The following is a 20,808-nucleotide window of genomic DNA, read 5'->3' on the forward strand; positions in this document are numbered from 1 at the left end:
AGTCAAAAAATTAGGATCATACACATTCAAAAATTAATACCATTGTTAAACCATGAACATGCATAGGATCCAAAACATGATTAAAATTATGCAAGTATAAACCCAGGAAAGCTAATTTGATGAACAAGTTATTATAATAGTCCAACTATTCAAGCATGCTCAAAATCTTAGATCTGAAAAGTTCAATTATCAAAGTCTTAAAATCAAACAAGATTAAGATGATGATAAAGGCAGATTCATATGTTGATTTGCACCAAATAATCAATGGCATAAGAACACTTAGCTTTTGGGTTTCGATTATGTAGCTTTGATATTCTCCCATCTGATGGACTCCTTTGCATTTTCTTGCTCTCTGCTTCCTTAGAACCATCTTTAATTTCTTCAAGTTCTCCAAATAGCAACAAAGCACGTAAAAACCTTGCAGTATAAGGAGGTTGGGTCTGACACAAAGATTGCACTTTTCCATTCCCCGACTGAATTTGTTTCAGGCAGGTCCACCCGCTCCTTAGTGAAGGTGGTTATGAAGAAAAGAGTTCCATAATTGGCAGAGATGGACATCTCGGTCGGCCATTCTGTTTCGCAACATATTTATGAAAATAGGAAAACACGTGCACTGTCAATTAATAAATTCTTTAGTGATTATTCTTCAAAATTGATCCTCATTTTGGCGCCTGGATCGGGTGGCCGAGGCTGATAACGTGTTGGAAAGAATTCTTAGAATAGCATAATGAGCAATCTGTTACAAATGATGTCCACTAAATATGTTTATAACAATTACAAATTTAATTATGTATTATATAAAATGCGATTGATGTTTTATAGTGTTGGGTCAAAGGATTGAGTTACTCAAGCTATCATTGTGAGTTTAGAATAGGTATATTAAGATCAAGCTCTACCTCTCTTTAGTTTCGCTTTTCTGCCCTATTGAGAATCTTGGCGATAGTCCGAACAGATCCGACGACCTCTACCTCTCTTTGGAGTTTCGCCCTATTTTGTTTGAATAAGACCAGCACTGCATTGCCAACCACTTTCACTTAATCATATGCAGTTGACAGAATCCGTTAACTTTGAAAGTTTTAGGTTGGTAAAACTTAAAACAATAAGGTTAAATTAGGATTTTTATGTGACATTGTACAATTGAAAGAGCATACTCCCTCAAATGTACTCTATGACAACAATCTATTATCCAAGTTTATATGGAAAAAAAAGTGCAATTTTAAATGCATTGTTTTTTTTTTTTTTGAATGCACTATTATGTGTTTCTAAAAACACTAGTAATTATAAAAATGTCATTTTATTTTTTTTTCTTTATTTTTAACCCTTGGTTAGTCCACAAATTTGAACTTGGCCATAGGTGACATAGTGATATTTTTGCCAATTAGAATTTATGTGCAATTGCTAAATTTGTTAACATCGTAATAACAATTTTGTCCAACAAATTAAAATTGGAGTGCAATATCCTTAGCATAGCATTCAACTCCATAATTAAGCTTGTAGAGCACATAATTATGGGGTACACATCTAGATTTACACTCCTAGTTTGGTGGGAAGAATATCTCCTCTGCAGTCCTCTTGGAGCTGAACTCTTTCTCCACCTCTGCAGGAACATTGAAAGCCGCCTGGAGAACTTGAGGGGATAACGCCTTCCACACCGAGGTTCTTCCCGCCAGATGAGTGAAAATGGGGCTGCAATAAAACCCAATTTCTTTCCATTAATGCCAATCAAATGTTAGGATGGTTGAATGCTAATCAAATTTCATTCCGAGAATACTTACTTGGGTGTAGTGATGATGGAGAACCACTCCAAGCCATCGGGGTCCGAAATCTTGGAGACAACGAAGAACCTTGGCACGATGAACAAGTTTCCGGCTTTGACTGTCGTTTCCAAGACGCGCTTGCCATCCACACCAACGACCTGAGCACGACCGCTCCCTCTCACAATGTAGGTCACCTGTAGCGCCGAGTCACAGGACATGCCCGGGGAGCACATGGCATTCCCGTTCAACCTCACAAGGTCGGCACCGAGCCCAACCTCACCAACCAAGGGCAGGTTCTTGGTGTTCAAGACCACAACTTTCCCACCATCCTTGATGTCAACATCCAAGGGAGCTTCCTCGCAGTTCAGTGCCATGCCCTTCCTGTGGTCCGGATTCGGCTCGGGCATGTTGGCCCCCGCATCGAGCTTCACAATGCCTTTCCCAGATTGGCTCCCGACAAGCTTCTTAACCACACCATCATCCACATTCCACGCTCTACTCACAAACTCAGTCGAAAAGCCAGTAAAAATACCGTTAGAGCCGGTCAAGAAGAAGTCAGTGAATGAACCAGGTTTGTGAGCTGTTTGTGTATCACCGAGGAAGAGAACTACAAGCTCGGTGTCCATTTTATTGTACCACCACGTAACAACGCCAAAAGGAAGAGCAATTGCATCGCCCTTCTTGATGGCAATAACCTTCTCTTCTTTCTCAGGAAGGACAATTCCAGCAACTCCACTGCCTAAAACAGGATCACAAAAAAGGAGCTTCAGATACAAATTACCCATTATCTCTCAAGCTCAATTCCCATCAAAGAGTTTAGAAAAGTAAAACAAATTGGATCATAAACCCAGGAAACTCTACTCAAAGGAAGAGGTAAAACTCTACTCAAAGGAAGAGGTAAAACTCTCTGGGTACTACCCTATCATGCTGCAAATTTTTGTTAAAACTGTTTTTATCCAGAGATGTAATCCAGGGTTTTCAGAGCAAAACACAGAAAAAAAAACAGAAGTATTTGATGAGAAAAAAAAAATGGAAGCATCCAAAAGTGCGATCACAAATCAGAACCCAAAGAAAGCAAAAAATCAACAATCACCAGAAAACAGTGATCCAAAGATGGGGCAAGAGCAAGCCCAGATTCAACCAACAAATCAATTAACAGAAAACGGCAATTGATCAAGTAGCAAAAGCAAGAATGAACTCAAAAACAGATTGTACCTTGAAGAACATAGGCAACCCTGGCGGAATCAGAGTAAGAAGGAAGAGCAAAGCCATACTGCTCGAGAGCAAGCTTGGCAGCGCCTATGTTCCCTTGGCGGAGCATGGGGAGCTCCTCCGGGCACCAGGCGTGATAAGAACCGCCATCTCCACCGTACACCTTCTTGGCCAACTTTGGGGAAAGATCAAGATCCATTTTTCTCTTAAAAGTTAAAAATTCCTAGCAAAAATAATTCAAGAAAAGCCTATCCCACTACTCTTCCAACCCAAAGATGAAGCTATGATATTTGGAAGAAGAAGAAGCTTTGGTATTTATAGATGGATTAGAGTAGAGAAAAAAGGGCTGGGGATTGGGTTTGTTAGCGATTTCTCTGCTGTTTATTAGGAGTCAGGTGGTATTCATGAATCATGGATCAGATAGAAGACTGAAGAGTCCAAATTACAGTGATATTCGTTACACAATAATGGCGTCAAATTTATTGAACCTCCATAAATTATTTTAATTTGGTCCTCCAAGTTTGGGTTAATTCGTTGCTGCCCCAATTTGCGGAAAGAAAAAACAAATTTTACCTAAATCTTTAAATATTTTATTTCTATTTTTTAGGAGAAAATATTAAATAAATTTCTATATTATTTACAAAATATATAAGGGTATTTGAATATTTATATTAATTCTTTTTAACAACTTATCTCGTATTAACCAATCAAGCAATAGAATTAATGTTGTAGATAAATTTTTTTTCCTATAGAATTTAAATTCAATTCATTCTCAAATTCTTTTTTTTTTCAATATTAAAATGATTTTCATTTTTTCTTTAGGTACTGGAAAGATTCTGCCACCATTGAAGATTGAATTAAATTACACATTCCATTGCATCATTGAACTAATGAAAAATAAAATTCATGAACCCTAAATTAGCATTTTTAACATGTAACCATTAAGTAATATATGTTGAGTTGATATGCATGTGTAGATTATTACTGATGTGTCAAATATTTTGTTATTTGTTATCTACATATACATTTTAAAAGCATTGTGATAGAACTATAAATAGAAAGGAACATTATGATTTTCACAAATAAATATTGATCTAGTTGCAAAAATACAACATCTCATTTTTATAGTCGAAGTACCAAATCAGGTATGTATTAACTCTAAAAATTTTATATAATAATACTAAACTTAATATTATAAAAAATTAAATTGTATATAACTTCAATTAAACATTATTAACCAAACTAACATATAATATAGGATGGATGGAGTAGTAAATAAGATTATATATATTTTACATTGAAATTCTAATAATATAATTAAATAATGTAACAAACAGGAATCTGATTCCTACTGTGGAGTTGTGGGACAAATTATATCGTGCACCGCGGTGCATAATCGATTATGCACCGCGCATCAAAACGACGTCGTTTTATTTAATGAAAACAAACATAATCTTCGTAATAAATAACTCTGTTCTTCAGTTTCATTTTGTATACACTGCAGTTTCAATTCATCACAACTACAGTTTCATTTCGATATAACTACAGTTTTAATCAATATTTATACACTAAAATATGTGAAAATGTTATTTAATTTAATTTTATATACACTATAGTTTCATTAAAACACAACTACATGATCATTTCAATATAATTACAGCTTCATTGTACAATATACACTCAAATATGTGAAATGTTATTCAGTTTCATTTTATATATACTGTAGTTTCATTTCACCACAATTACAGTATTATTTTGATATAACTGCAGTTTCATTTGATAATATAAAAATAATATGTGAGACTGTGTCGGTTTAGACACACTGTAGTGTCACTCTATTATAACTGTAGAAATGGTACTGTTTTGACGCGCGATTATGCACCGCGGTGCATGATATAACGACTGGAGTTGTGGCTGTTGGGTTTATTTTTTTAAAATATATATTTTGCACAACATCCACGTTAAAGATAGAATATTGAAATTAAAGATATTATAAGATTTGGTTGTACATTATATTATGGAGAAGAAAGGGAGACAACATTTGTGGCAACCATGTACCATGTGGTTTCAGATCACAAATGGCAAAAAACAAAAACGAGTTTGTTTCAATGTGGCTGCTAGATTCGAGCCCAGGTCTCCACAGCCATAACGTCAGATTCTTACAAAAAACTACAGCCACTTTTGTATTTGATTTTCAGTGTTTTATATTTATTTGTATCAAATCTAATACTAAAATGATAATCATTAATTTTGAAATGTAAAAGTATAAAAGTATACAAATTTAATTATGTATTATATAAAATGCAATTGATGTTTTAGAGTGTAGGGGCAAAGGAGTGCGTTAATTTGAGCTATTATTGTGAGTTTGGAAAAGGTCAGGGTTGGTTTTTAGATTTTTGTAGCCCCGTTATGATATTTATAGATGGATTAGAGTTAAGAAAAAAAGCTGGGGATTGAGTTTGTTAGCGATTTCTCTGCTGTTTATTAGGAGTCAGTTGGCCTTCATGAATCATGGATCAGAAATCCAAATTACAGTGATCAACTGATCTTTATTCGTTACACAATAATTGCGTAAAATTTATTGAACCTCCATAATTATTTTAATTTGATCCTCCAAGTTTGGGTTAATTCCTTTCTGCCCCATTTTACAAAAGAGGAAAAAACAAATTTTACCTAAATCTTTAAATATTTTTTATTTCTATTATTTTAGGGAAAAATATTAAATAAATTTCTATATAATTTTCACATATTTTTATTAGGTTGAGATATTTGAATATTTATAATAATTATTTCGAACAACTTATCTCGTACCAACCAATCACATAATGGATGGAAATAGTGTTGTAGTTAAAACTTGTTTTTTTTCTATAGAATTTAAATTCAATTCATTCTCAAATTCTTTTTTCAATAGTAACATGATTTTCTATTTTCTTTAGATAGGAAAACATTGGTGACCATTAAAGATTGAATTAAATTCAGCTTTTAGGAATATAAATTAAAGGGAAATTCTATCATCTCCCTTATTCTAGATGGGGTATGTTTCTCTGGCTAGGCAAGCAGTGAGCAACAAATTGTAGTCTCCGGCCTTATAAAGCAAGTAGCGGTCCCTCCGGCGTGTCCAGTAGTCTCCGGCATGGAATGAAAATGAAACTGTGGTTTTACATGCGCTTTGTGTCCTGTAGACTTGCGGCTGAATCTATTCACACTGCTTTTAATTTGCAGGTTGGGTGGAAGATTCATTTGAATTGTGTGATAATAAGGAGCAGTTGCAAGCTGTGATATGAATGCTCTTTGGGAATATAATATAGGAATAAGGTGGTTTGGGAAGGTATGGTGTGTAGGTCGGTTTGGGAAGGTATGGTGTGTAGGTCCGCAGTGATCCGTTAACTATTTATTATTCCTAACTTACTCATTAAATTCATTAAATTCTATAAGAAAGATCTTAGGGTTGAACCACATCCCAATTAGAATTGGCATCAAATAGGTTACAAAGTATTAAAAAATATAATATAAAATTTAATATAAACTTTGGTCAAATAATTAGCTCATCTAAATACATAGCATTCAATGATTATAAACTAGGAACTTTGAAAATCATTTTTTTTTGAAAGCCAAGCAACTTGGTATATTAATGAATGAACATAGTAATAGAGTCAGGAGGGATGATGTCCCAATACATAGGTTGGTCCTGATCGAAAGCTAACGAAGCTAATGTATGAGCATGCATATTGACAGCTCTAGAAATATAATTTAAAGCACAATATGTAAATAACGACATAGATGTCTTGCACCGGTCCACAATGACCCCAACATAAGATCGAGTAGCCGTACTTCTTAAGTGTATCATGTTCCGCAGCTCCATGCAATCCGTAAGTAGGTAGACTATCAATACATCGCGGCCCTTAAGCCATGCGAGGGCCTCCTTGCATGCGAGTGCCTCCGCCATAAGAGGTGAAAAAGCACCAGGGAGGGTGCCGGCCGTGGCCGCCACGAAAAAACCATCGTGATTGAGAAGCACAACTCCATATGTCGCCTCTCCTGTGTGCTACTTGTAGCCGGTGTCGAAAAAACACCTTAGTCGTTGTTGCGTGTCGTGTATTGGTATCACTGTGGCAGCGGTTGTGGCAACGGGTTGTCGCAACGTGCGATTGAGCTTGGTGTATGCCTCCTCGGCCCTCACTGCCTTTCTCGCCGTGGATCCAGGCCGTGGCAGTGCCTTTTCCCATACTGCCGAATTCCGAGCAGTCCATACTGCCGAATTCCGAGCAGTCCATAGGTAGTATAGAACGCCTACGGCCAGTCTCAATTGTTCCTCCGTCACCGAGTTCAGCACGACTACGAGCCATGATGGGAATAAATTAGTTAGGATATTCGTGACAGGTAATCTCGAAATATTCTAAACCATCCTAGAATAATCACATAGAATCAGTGCATGCATAATATTCTCATGTGCGTGGCCACAAATTGGGCATGTGGCCACACATTGGGCATATAGGATCCACCTCTACCCTTTTAATAATCAAATTATCAGTGGTGGGAAGTATGCCAGAAACAGCTCTCCACAAAAAGGTTTTCCATTTAGGTGGCACTTTTAATCTCCATAATGTAACCCATTTATCAAAATCTCCTAGGTTATCAATATAATCCCCCATAATACGCCTGTAGGCATTTTTAACCGTGTATATTCCTTGTGTGTCCCCCACCCAATACCATGAGTCGTCATAATCTGGACTTACAGGTATCCTTGAAATCCGGGCTACATCCTCAGGAATGAATAAATCAGAGAGAATATGTAGATCCCAGGTATTCGTATCTTGATCAATTAGGCCAACCACTAATGCTTCCCTTAACTCATCAGGCATGAGTGTTTGAACCAAAGGGCTGGGGTCATCAGATAACCATGGGTGGCCCCATATCAATGTCTCCTTCTCGTTTCCAATCCTTCGGCGCACCCCAGCGCAGACTAGATCGTGGGCAGCCATAATACTTCGCCAGCAGTAACTTGGGCAATTCCCTACAGTAGCATCAACAAAAGTGGTTGTAGGGTAGTACCGTGCTTTATAAATTTTTGCCACCAAAGTGTTTGGATCAGTAAGAAATCTCCATGTCTGTTTCCCCAGTATAGCCAGATTAAAAGCGCGTAGGTCCTTAAAACCTAATCCCCATATTTCTTAGGGATACATAGTGTATCCAAAGCTTTCCAATGGATTCCACGATCCGCACCCGTTCCCCACCAAAATTTGTTCATAGTCCGCTGAATAGATAAACACACCGTTTCAGGTAGCAAAAAAATACTCATGGAAAATGTAGGCATAGATTGAGCCACACTTTTCAAGAGTACCTCTTTCCCTGCCTGTGAGAGTAGCTTTTTATTCCATGAACCAATTCTCTGCGATTTTATCCTCCACATATGCAACATTTTTATTTCTTCCAACAAAAGAAGGTAGACCAAGATATTTCCCAAAATTGGATGCCTGATCCACGCCCAGACACCACGCCACCTACTCTCTCTGCGCCACTTAGGTATTTCTACTAAAGCAAACACTTGATTTATTAAAATTCACAACTTGGCCAGACAATTTCTCATATCTAATAAGACATTGTTTAACAACAGCTGCTTCCTGAATGTTTGCTTTGAAAAACAACAGGCTGTCATCTGCAAAAAATAAATGTGAGATCGGTGGTGCCCCTCTAGCCACCCTACACCCATGTATAGCTCCATCCATCTGTGCCTTCTGCAAAAGCATTGAAAGCCCCTCCGCACAAATAATAAATAAATAGGGAGAAAGAGGATCTCCCTGTCTGAGTCCACGAGTGGGAGTTACACACCCCCTACTTCCCCATTGACCATTACCGAATATTTAACTGTTGTAACACACAACATAATGAGTCGGATCCAGCTATCATCGAAACCCATAACAGTCATCATTTTCCTCAAGAAAGGCCATTCCATTCTATCATAACCTTTTGACATATCCAGCTTAAGAGCACTCCACCCCGCACGACCACACTGCTTCCTATTCAAGTAATGCCCCACCTCTCCTGTCACCAGGATATTGTCTGTAATCAAACGCCCCAGAATAAACGCACTTTGAGATTCTGAGATTATTCCTCCCATCAGTGGTTTCATCCTATTCGCAATCATCTTTGCCATTACTCTGTAGATAACATTGCTCAATGCAATTGGTCTCATATCCGCAACTGTATCAGGCAGTGTTTTCTTAGGGATTAGCACAATATTAGTATCATTTAACCCCTCCGGGAAAGCACATGAATTCAAGGAGTTTGTTATAAACCGAGTAACATCTTCCCCTACCACACTCCAAAAGTGCTGATAGAAACCCGGATTCATTCCATCCGGGCCCGGTGCTTTATCATGAAACATAGAAAAAACTGTTGTTCTCACCTCATCAGCCTCATAGGGGCGAACCAATGCTGCATTCTGTTCTTGAGTAACCCGGGGGCAAAAATTATCAAACAAAGGGCCCGAGCAACTAGAATTATTAGAGGAAAAAATATTCCTATAATAATCCAAGATTACCGTTTTCATACTATCCCCTTTAACCCACAAATCATTATTATCTTTAATACGCACAATCAAATTCTTTTTCCTACGGGCAGAGGCATACCTGTGGTAAAACTTCGTGTTGGCATCTGCTCCCCGAAGCCAATGCTGCTTCGCCCGTTGTCTCCAAAACACATCTTTGTGGGCTTCCAGCTGATTCAACTGATCATCAATCTGTTGGAACTCGGCCAATGCCGCCGAGTCCCTTCGGCTTCGGATAGTCTCCTGGCGCCGTCGTAGCTGGTCAATACGCTTCCCAAACTTATGAAAACGATCACCACCCCAACGCATTAACCTTTCCCCACAATATTGCTGACAGCCAAGTAAACCCTCTGTTCTTCCATTCTGCCAGGCAGTCTCAACAACCTCCTTACAACCTTCATCTAAGAGCCAGGCCATGCATCTCAAACCTAAAATCCCTCGGGTTCCCTCTCATCGGTATGCATGTTGCATTAACATTGAGGAAAAGAATCGAGTGATCCGAAGCTCTAGTCCGTATATTCTCCACCCATGCATTCCGGTTGACATCACACCAATTTGCCGTTGTCAGTACCTTATCAAGCCTTTCCTCAATCTAATTCTGCGTGCCTTTACCTTTCTCCCACGTGAACTGGTGTCCTCTCATGGGCATCTGCGTCAAACCACACTCATCAACAGCCTCCCCAAAACCACGTAGGAGACTATCAGGATACGGATTACCTCCTTTCTTCTCGTGCTGGAACAAGATATTATTAAAATCCCCCAACACCACCCACGGCAGTGTGGATCTGCCACTTAACGTGCGCAATAAGTCCCAGGAGTCTTTCCTATCCTGTCGTTTCGGAAAGCCATAAAAGCACGTCATCCGCCACCACTTCCCATCCACATGCACTTCTACATCCACATGGTTCTTAGAGTAATTCAATAATTGTGCCGTATTATTTATCTTCCAAAAAAGAGCCAGACGACCACTCAATCCATCGTTATCAACATAAAATAATCCTTCGTACCCAAGACTAACACGGATCCGTTCCGCATGTATCCGCGCCACCTTGGTTTCCATTAAAAACATGAAATCCGGCTTCTTACGGGACCCCAGGTCCACTATCTGTCGAACTGTTCGTGGATTGCCCAAGCCACGATAGTTCCAGCTTAGCGTACTCATGATGATGGGCGGGGCTGAGAAACAGCTCCCGCAATGGACAAGTTTTTTTAACCCTCTTGCATAACCACATCCTCACCCTCGAATTCCGTACCCCGGCCCCCACTCATGGCCTGCCGGTAGCGTTTGACCGTGGCCTCAACCTGCTCTCCTTTCGCCGCCCCAATCTGTACCGGTACACCGTGACCCAACCGTACGGCCACCACCCCTGACACCCCGTTCTCCGCCTCAATCGGACGCGGTCTCCCGCCCACCGGCACAAGCCAGTTATCCCCAACCGCTCTAGGAGCGCTCCGGGATCCACCAGCTCACATATCCGGACCATACGGGTATCGTTCCAACGGGATTCCAGAGTCCCGTGCCTTGATGCAAAAAGTGTATAGATGTCCCATTATACCACAGAAAAAACAGAACCTGTGGAACCGTTCATAGCGAAAAGTTACCCAAGTCGTGGACATATCCCTTTTCAAAAGCTTCATCCGTCGTCGTAGCGGCTTATCAACCGGAATAGAAACCCTAATCCGTTGGAAAGTTAACCACGGAGCCCCTTCAAAACGATCATCATGTTTAACAAAAGTACCTATGAAATTTCCAGCTTGCTCTAGTACCGATTGAGACGTATACCCTAGTGGCATGTCATGCAACTGCACCCACATATCAATTGTATTCAACGGCACCTCCCCCGGAGTGGTATCCGGCGGAACCTCCCTGCATACTAAGGCATTGTTTTCAAAAGCCCAAGGACCCCAATCCAAAACATAAAACACGTCCGTTCTATGAAAGAAAACGAACAAGAACACACCCCTCTGGATCTCTGTAACTTGAACTCCCCTAACCGGTTGCCATACAGATGCTAGGACCTAGCGCATGAACTCAAGTTTCACCATCTTCTGCGTTAGAAATCTCCCAACCACCTTCCACGTTTCCTCCTCCTCCTCTCCGGCGTTCCCCACCTCATCCCCGATTGGTGCGAAGGTCGTTTCCTCCTCCTCCAACGACCACTCTGCCCACTGTTCGGTTACCACCGCTACGTCATCATCCTTCGTACTCGGCTGTGCGTCCGGAGTCGGCTGTCCCGTAGACATCGTGCGACTGTCTGGCCAGTAGATCTCGCCGGCAGTTGCCGGATAGTAATCAACGAAGCAAAAACCTAGGAAAACCCTAGTGTGGAGGCAAAAACCCTAGAGAGCCTAGAGAGAGAATTTGAGATGCATCTATCATTTGATTTTCTTTCATTTAAAAAAATAAATTTAAGTTAAGTTTTTTTTTTTTTTCGTTTAATTAATCTTATTTTGATTATTGAGAACAAAACATAATATTTTAATTATGTTTTTATCAATGCATGAAAACTTCTAAAAAATTAAAATTTATAAGTTAATTTTTACTGTATTATTATAACAATATATATTGTAACTTTATATTTTGAATTATTTATTATCATCCTCTATTGATAGTAATTGTCATTGACAAACTCTCAAAACAATTTGTCTCAACAACAAGTGGAAATAAAAAAAAATCAATAATTTCATTATTGTGGATGAAAAGTATGTAGGCCACTTTATTGCTCTTATTAAATTAAAAAATAAATTAGTAGCTACAATAAAAAATAATACATATGCATTTAATTAATTTAGAATTAGGTGTCTATAATGCCTTTATTTAAAATGAATTATTCGTTATAAAAAAAATAAAAAGAAATATAATTTCATTAGTTATATTATCTTTATTTTATACAATTCAAATATTATTTACCTTCAAATTTATTAATTTATTATATTCGCTACATTATCTATTGTCTTCTTTTTACATTATCTTGTAATTAAATATCAAAGTTATAATACAAAATATGTTTATATATATATATATATATATATATATATATATATATATATATATATATATATATATATATATATTTATATTTATTTACCATGTATTTTATAAAAATATAATAAATATTAATATTTTGTTCAATACTTTCACATGATAACTTATGACACACATCTCACAACACACGAAACATGTAGGGGAAATTAAATTACCACTATCAAATATCAACATGTGCTTGTAAGATAAAGAGTTCATAGCACAACTAAAGTCATAGTCATATACACAACAAGGCAAATATAAAGCTTCCTAAACCATAATCTCATTACATGATGAATCCCTCTCTATGCTACCAACAATAACCTAATTGCACATGACATACAACCAATAACAAAAAAATAAAAAATAAAAAATATACTGAAGATGAAGACAATGACAATGCTACCCAAACGAGAATTAGAGAAATTTAAACCAAAAGTTGTATTTATTTAGACTATCGCTTTTAGAATAACGTTATTACAAAGTTGCAAACATTTATTTTGGAATAAGGTTCAAATTGGCCATTGAATGTAACATGAAAATGCAATTAGGGCACTGAGCACTCCAAAAATGTGCAATTAAGCCACTGAACACTCCAAATCTATGCAATTTCACCGGATAACATGTTACCATCAATTTTAGCAAGTTACCTACTTACGTGACAACTGAGTTGGCATTTTAAATAATTTTCAATAATAATTTTTTAAAAAAATTGAAAAAAAAAAAAAACAGACGGGGTAGCCGACGACCACCCCGTCATTTATTTTATTTATTTAATTCTTTTAATTTTTTTTTTAATATTTTAAAAATTTATTATTAAAAATTATTTAAAATGCCAATCCAGCTGCCACGTAAGCAGGTAACCTGCTATCAGGTGAAATTGCATACATTTGAAGTGTTCAGTGGCCTAATTGCTTTTTTTTTTTTTTTTTTTTTTTTTTTTTTTTTTTTCCGTTCAGTGATCTAATTGCATTTTCAGGTTACGTTTAGTGGCCAATTTAAACCTTATTCCATTTATTTTTGTGACAGTTATATATAATCAATCTCTCATATATTATCTTGCATTTATATACTTTAAATTACTGATTTTAAATAAACAAATTCAACATGTATTTACCTATGCATGAACATCTTCTATATAATATTGCATTGATATACTTTAAAATACTTATTTAAAAAGAATCATTGGGCATTATCTCATTCGCGCAAAGCGCGTAAAAAAACTAGTTTATTAATAACTGGTGTTGTATATTAGTTTTTTTTTTTTTTTTTTTTTTTTTGGTCTAAAACCCAACGTGGTAAGTTAATTTTTTGAAAAAAATAAATACATACGACGTCGGCGTTGATGTTTTAATGACTAATTTAGACCCAAAACCTACCCAAATATCTTATCACAATAATTTAATATTTATAATCTCACAATCAATAAAAGTAATAAATCTCACAATTGATCGATACTAATTAATAATACAATTTAAATCTAAAATTATCAATATCAATTATACTACTTCACGTACTAATCAAGCAATGTATTAATCCATTCATCAATTAAGAACTTGGCACATATGTCTCTAAGTTCATTTATCTTTTGGTGAGCTAATCAAGCAATGTATTAATCCATTCATCAATTAAGAACTTGACACATATGTCTCTAATATATTTAATGAATGCACATATATACAAGATCAATGAATGAATCAACGGTACCAGTCCTTTAGGTGTTTTGCTCAGTGTTCATTTAGTTCAACCATTATTGTTGAATAAATTATTATGGATAAAGAAATTCCTAATTTAAGGAATCTTGATGTAGTAAAAATTTAAATTTTTTAATTATAATGTCACCCAAAGATATTGGACGATTGATAAATATGATGTAACCCAAAGATCAAAATGCTAAAGAAAATGTTTTGGTTATTCAACAGTTTGAAGCAACAATTTGTTCCAAACCACTGGAAATACAAACATTGCAATTTACAATATTTTCACTTAACGTTTTTGAGAATGATTTCTCCAAAACATATCTATATTTTTTAAAAAAATTATTATTTAAACAATTATTATTATTATTATATTATTATTATTATTATTATTATTATTATTATTATTATTATTATTATTATTATTATTATTATTATTATTATTATTATTATTATTATTATTATTATTATTATTATTATTATTATTATTATTATTATATGTATACCCTTAGTTCATTTTAAATGTTAATTTAAATACCTAATTTTTTCAAATATCTTTTTACCAACCGTTGATATAATTCGTTGGTCAAATCCGCTAATATAACCTGCTAACTGCTAACTGCTAATTGTCAAACAAGGACATTGCGAGGTAGTTTCTAACTTCAATTTGTTGTGTGATTTGAATACTCTCTTTGTCAACAAATCCCTCAAATAGTTAATATATGGCTTTATTAACTTAAATTTTTTAAATTTTTTCATGGTATTAATAAAATACTTGGTACATAAATATATAGCATTATTTTGTATTATAGCTTTGATATTTAATTAAAAAATAGTGCACAAAAAAGATAATAGACAATATAGTGAATATAATCAATTGATGAATTTGAATGTAAAGAATTTTTACATTGGAGAAAAATAAAGACAATATAACTAATGAAATTTTTTCTCTTAATTAATTTATTGATAATGAATAATTTTTTTTAATAAATACATTGTAGGGACAATGTAGCGAATATAATCAATTGATGAATTTGAATTTTGAATATAAAGAATTTTTTTTTATTGGAGAAAAATAAGGACAATATAACTAATGAAATTATTTCTCTTATTTAATTTATTGATAATGAATAATTTTTTTTTTAATAAAGGCATTGTAGACACATAATTCTAAATTAAAGAAATGCATATGTATTATTTTTTTGTTGTAGCTACTAATTTATTATTTATTTATAATTTAATAAGAGTAAAATAGAGTACTAATTATGACAACTTTGATTGGGATGCGGTTCGAACCTAAGACCTTTCTTATTGAAAGCAATGAGCAAGTTAACGGTGAACTAACAGAAATTAATGAAAAAGATAATATTTAACGGAAAAGTTAACGGATAATCATATTCATTAAGGATAAATTAGGAAATCTCAAGGAAAAATTAAAATCTGATCAATTTGAGCCATTCATTTGATTAAAAAATTTGACCGTCATTTTTTCTACTGATTATAGGCATAACTCTCTTGGACTCTTATTAGTATAGTAGACTTCCTTATTCATTCCTTTGTATGCTTCTTTGGAAAGTATTTCAAATATGTATTTCATCACATAAAATCCGCATTCGGCACTTCCAACTTGTTTGGCACACTACATTTGAATTAAAATACAATTAAGAATTTATTTCATAAAAACAATAAAATATATGTAGTTTTACAAATGTATGAAATACTTACCAAACATTTACAACATGTTCGGTTCACGGAATGAATTTTGAGGTAATAGGAATGCTATTCCATAAGGAATGGAATAGGCAAGGAATAGAATAGGAATTGTATTCTATTGTTTGGTTCGCGGAAGGAATAGACTTTAGGAATTATATTACAGTGTTTGGTTGATTTAAGGAATAGAAATGAAATATGTTTTAAAAGACATAAATACCCTTATAAAAATATGTGATGGTGGCGATGGTGGTGGTGGCGGTGGCGGCGGCGGCGGTGGTGGTGGCGGTGATGGTGGTAGCGGTGGTGGTGATGGTGGTGGCGGCGGTGGTGGTGGTGGTGGTGCTGGCGGCGGTGGCGGTGATGGTGGTGGTGGCGACGACGGTGGTGAAATAGGATAAATTTATATATAGGATAAAAAATTAGGTTAAAGAAAGGGGTAAAAAAGAAAATAGATTCTAAAATCTATTCCTGAGTGTTCAGTAATAGGCTAATACTAGGGGGGGCCCTAGTAATAGCTATTACCTTATTTGAGGTAATAGGCTATTACCAGGAATAGTATTCCTGGTAATAGAAATGGTTACCAAACAAAGGAATAGGCCTATTACTGGGAATGCTATGCCATTCCCGGCCTATTCCGTGAACCAAACGGGCCATTAATCCATTTTGGTGGACGAGTTGGTTTCTGAACATACTTGTTATCTTCAACACCTATAAATATAAGAGATAAGTATAATAAATACTTTATGACATCGTACTTTATTAATAATTAATAACAATTATTAATTACTAATAAGTTTACATAAATTTCAACTATATCTTTAATGTCCTCACGTGGTTCACCTCCAATTGAATCAAAACAATAGATTTCATATAATAGAGGACAAATTGCCATCAATATCCAATGCCCACTACAAATAAATAATGTATTAGTTGTAAGTAAATATAATATAAAATAGAAGTATATTATATATAAGTTATTTTATTTGAAACAATTAAAACTTACTCTAAAACATATGGGGCTAAATAGCATTGTTTCTTCCCATATTGCAGGGTGACATTTATATACCCTGTCCGTTCATCTCTAGTCGTCATTTTTTGTTGAATCCAATTTGGATCGAAGAAGCCATACATGGTCTTTGATGCCAAACCAAATTCGTTATAAAGACGACTCATATTCAGAAACACAACCAATCAGTGGAGGATCCATAAAATCATCTGGGGGGTGGGGGGTGGGGTGGGGGCCGGATATTAAATGACGTTAGAAATGTTAATGGCAAAATATCAAACAACCATAATAAGGTTAAAATACAAAATACATTATAAATTACAATATATTTATGAGAAAATATGAAACATAATCAATTAGATAAAAATAATTTTAATAACAATATATTCATAAATACTTTTAAATTTTAATTTCTTTTAGTTAGATCGATTTTTCTAAATTAATTCGAATACAATAAAGTATATTATAAACTTGTATACTACATTAATTAAATGATTTATAAAAACTAGACTAAAAGAGTATTTAATTTGTTAATTAAATGATTCATAAAAAGTAGACTAAAAATATTTAATTTATCTCGTGAAGAAATGAAAGAGAGAAGATAATTAAAAGTGTTGCTAATGAGATTTGAACCCATGACATAAGCCTTTTATGACATAAAATTTAAAGTTCAACCAACTAAGCTATTTAAACTATTAATATTTTTGACATAAATATAGATTTTATATAATATTTCATGTTATATATGTATACATATAATACATATATATAAAGGGGTGGGGTGGGAGGAGTGGGGACAACTGCCCGCATACTGGGTCCGCCCCCTGCAACCAATCATATATATTACTAATATAATAATTATAATAAATGAAATGAAAAATACTATGAACAAATAATAGTAAAGAACTTACGGAGTATTACTTTATAAAGAACTGCAAACAAGAAATATCCAACAATTCCATATTTAAGAAACACATGATCTTCAACTTCTCAATATATAATTCATATTGGTCTTAGGTTGATTCAATTGTTCACGCATGTAAAGTAGCTGGTTTCTTTCTTGCATTTTTGGTCACATACCTCGTTCAGCGAATTAGCCTACACATGCGTTAGCTAAGGCCCTATGTAGTGAGAGGGTTCTCCTCTAGACTTTATGTTGACTTTACTTTAATATTAGGCTTTTGAATTGTTGGTTTTCAATTTTTTTTAGATGACAAGAGAAACTCACAATAATTATTTAAGAGTGTGCATTAGACAAATGTTGCTCTGGTGTAATAGCTCAGAAACAACATATGAAAAGTAAATCGATCCGATATATAGATGTGACAGACGCCATTAGAATTCCTATTATGCATGTTGTATATTAAAAAAATATCATTCTTAACATAAAAAGTGGCATAATAATATATTGAGTAAATTACACTTTTGGTCTTATGACTATTGGGGTGTTGTTAATTTCAATTCACGACTTTAAAAACTAACAATTTAGTACCCTAACTATTCAATTTGTATCAATTTTGGTCCATTTGGTCAAATTGCCAGCAAATTTTAATTGAAAAGACAAATTTACCCTCATTTTTTAAAAATAATAAATGAAAAATTAAATTATGTACTTTTCCGGTGGAAGCTAGACGCAGGTTTGAGATCGTCGTTGCTGCTGCCGTTCTTCGTCGCACCATCACAGCACCACGCCAAGACACTAGCTGCCTCCACCATCGCTGCGTACCTCAGGTCATCACTCTCCCTCTTTCTCGCTCGTCGACGGCAACATGGTGAACCAGCAGCAGCGCCGGCGTCTTCCCGGCGAGCTGAGCAGCGGCGACGGACCACCATAATCAGCAGCAGCTCTCCTCCAGCGTACAGCGGTGGCCAAGCTCTTGGTGTTCCACAAGTATAATTCAAGACCAACTAAAATTCAGATAAGCATTTCAAGCACACCCCATTCGTGACCCCTCAAGAACAAATTACACTGAAAACCCAATCCCCAAACAAAAGTGAACACACAAAATGCGTAATGAACATGACCTGGATCCAGGAATGGGGGAAGAGTGATTCTCAAGAATTTTAAACATCGGGCAAAGAATTAGAGGAAGTGTGAGAACTGAATAGCGCCGTAGACGACGGAAAACATGTGGGGCCGGAAGGTGAATCACGGGAACGGAGGGGAAACTGGAGAAGAACAACAACACACTATCATGGCGAGGCTCGTAGAGTCGAAGAAGATTTTCGCCGAGATTGGATATGGAAATCATTTACTATCATCCATCGCGTAACACGTATACACGTAAAATATACTTGTGGAAGACCAAGAGCTTCGCCACCGCTGCACGCCGGAGGAGAGCTGCTGCTGATTACACTAGTCCGCCGCCGCTGCTCAGCTCGCCGGGAAGACGCTGGTGTTGTTGCTGGTTCACCGTGGTGCCGTCAACGAGCGAGCGAGAGAGAGAGAGAGAGAGAGAGCGATGACCAGAGGTGGCGATGGTGAAGGCAACTGGTGTCTTGGCGTGGTGCTGCGATGGTGCGACGAAGAACGGCAGCAGCAACGGCGATCTCAAACCTGCGTCTTCCACCGGAAAAGTACATAATTTAATTTTTCATTTATTATTTTAAAGAATTGAGGGTAAATTTGTCTTTTTAATTAAAATTCACTAGCAATTTGGCTAGATGGACAAAAATTGATACAAATTGAATAGTTAAGGTACTATATTGTTAGTTTTTAAAGTTGTGGATGGAAATTAACAACACTTCAATAGTCACATGACTAAAAGTGTAATTTACTCTAATATATTTATAATAAATGAGTAACTCTTATGTAAGACGTTTTTACACAAAATAAGAGTTTTTGCACTTTTGGTTCCACGACTATGGTGTCACTAACAATTTTGATCCACGACTTTTAAAACTTGTAGAAGTGGTCCACGGCTATGACTTTCTTAACAAATTTGGTCCTTCCGGTGCATTTTCCATTCAATTTTTACTGGAAAATTTACTCCCCATTTTAACATGGGTAATATTGTCTTTTCCATCTCACAAACTAATGACATAAATAAATAAATAAACAGCTAAAAATGTTTTGCGTTTAGTGAGGAGGGTGAAACTGAAAGTGGAATTGGAATTGGGTGACTTTTAATTTCAATCACCGTACCACTGGCTGTGTTTAATTATTTATTTATTTATTTATTTATTTATTTATGTCATTAGTTTGTGAGTTGGAAAATATAATATTACCCATGTTAAAATGGGGAGTAAAATTTTCCGGCAAAAATTGAACGGAAAATACAACGAAAGGACCAAATTTGCTAAGAAAGTTATAGTCGTGGACCAATTCTATAAGTTTTAAAAGTCATAGATCAAAATTGTTAGTGACACCATAGTCGTGGGACCAAAAGTGCAAAAAAAACTCCACAAAATAAATCGTTGAACCATTCGGAGAACATTTCATTACATCATTATTGAACTAAAGAAATTATAAACCCTAATAAAAAAAGCAATTAGCATTATTTAATTTTTAACATGTAACCATTAAGTAATATATGTTGAGTTGATATGCATGTGTAGATTATTACTGATGTGTCAAATCTTCTTTTATTTGTTGGCTTTATATACACTAGTATTTTTACCCGTGTGATGCACGGAATGATTTTTTGTAATATATTAAGAATATTTGAATCGATATATAATTATTTAAATTAGAACATCAAATATTATATAGTGCAATTAAAGATATAGTTTGGATCGTTTATGTATTTTGATGTTATTATTGCTTGAATTTGTGCAAATAATTGCTCAAATTAATAGCTAATGTCTAGATGTACGCATGTGGTGCTATAAGTTTGATGATTTTATTTATC

The 20,808-nt window shown here is 35.3% G+C and overlaps 2 protein-coding genes and 1 long non-coding RNA gene across 3 annotated transcripts; all 3 read right to left on the reverse strand.

The window, feature by feature from the left end:
- Nucleotides 1–1,355: 1,355 nt before the first annotated feature.
- LOC109156220 (glutelin type-A 1-like) lies at nt 1,356–3,418 on the reverse strand. Its single transcript, XM_019304080.1, has 3 exons — nt 2,973–3,418; nt 1,776–2,496; nt 1,356–1,686 (listed from the first exon to the last, which is right to left on the reverse strand). The coding sequence occupies exons 1-3, from the start codon at nt 3,166–3,168 to the stop codon at nt 1,536–1,538; spliced, it is 1,068 nt and encodes a 355-aa protein (XP_019159625.1). The 5' UTR covers nt 3,169–3,418; the 3' UTR covers nt 1,356–1,535.
- Nucleotides 3,419–7,414: 3,996 nt separating this feature from the next.
- LOC109156247 lies at nt 7,415–7,951 on the reverse strand. The gene has a single exon (XM_019304105.1). The coding sequence runs from the start codon at nt 7,949–7,951 to the stop codon at nt 7,415–7,417; it is 537 nt and encodes a 178-aa protein (XP_019159650.1).
- Nucleotides 7,952–8,345: 394 nt separating this feature from the next.
- LOC109156221 lies at nt 8,346–15,877 on the reverse strand. Its single transcript, XR_002049972.1, has 3 exons — nt 15,779–15,877; nt 9,912–9,917; nt 8,346–8,358 (listed from the first exon to the last, which is right to left on the reverse strand). It is a non-coding gene; the product is annotated as an uncharacterized LOC109156221 (long non-coding RNA).
- Between the last annotated feature and the right edge of the window lie 4,931 nt (nt 15,878–20,808).

Source organism: Ipomoea nil, unplaced genomic scaffold (genome assembly GCF_001879475.1).
Source record: "Ipomoea nil cultivar Tokyo-kokei standard unplaced genomic scaffold, Asagao_1.1 scaffold2705, whole genome shotgun sequence".
Taxonomy (NCBI): Eukaryota; Viridiplantae; Streptophyta; class Magnoliopsida; order Solanales; family Convolvulaceae; genus Ipomoea; species Ipomoea nil.

Coding starts and splice junctions, on each gene's coding strand:
- LOC109156220 (XM_019304080.1), bottom strand. CDS start 3,168: ATGGATCTTGATCTTTCCCCAAAGTTGGCCAAGAAGGTGTACGGTGGA. Junction 2,497..2,972: donor GGTTGCCTATGTTCTTCAAG/GTACAATCTGTT, acceptor ATCCTGTTTTAG/GCAGTGGAGTTGCTGGAATT. Junction 1,687..1,775: donor TCCATCATCACTACACCCAA/GTAAGTATTCTC, acceptor GTTTTATTGCAG/CCCCATTTTCACTCATCTGG.
- LOC109156247 (XM_019304105.1), bottom strand. CDS start 7,951: ATGGCTGCCCACGATCTAGTCTGCGCTGGGGTGCGCCGAAGGATTGGA.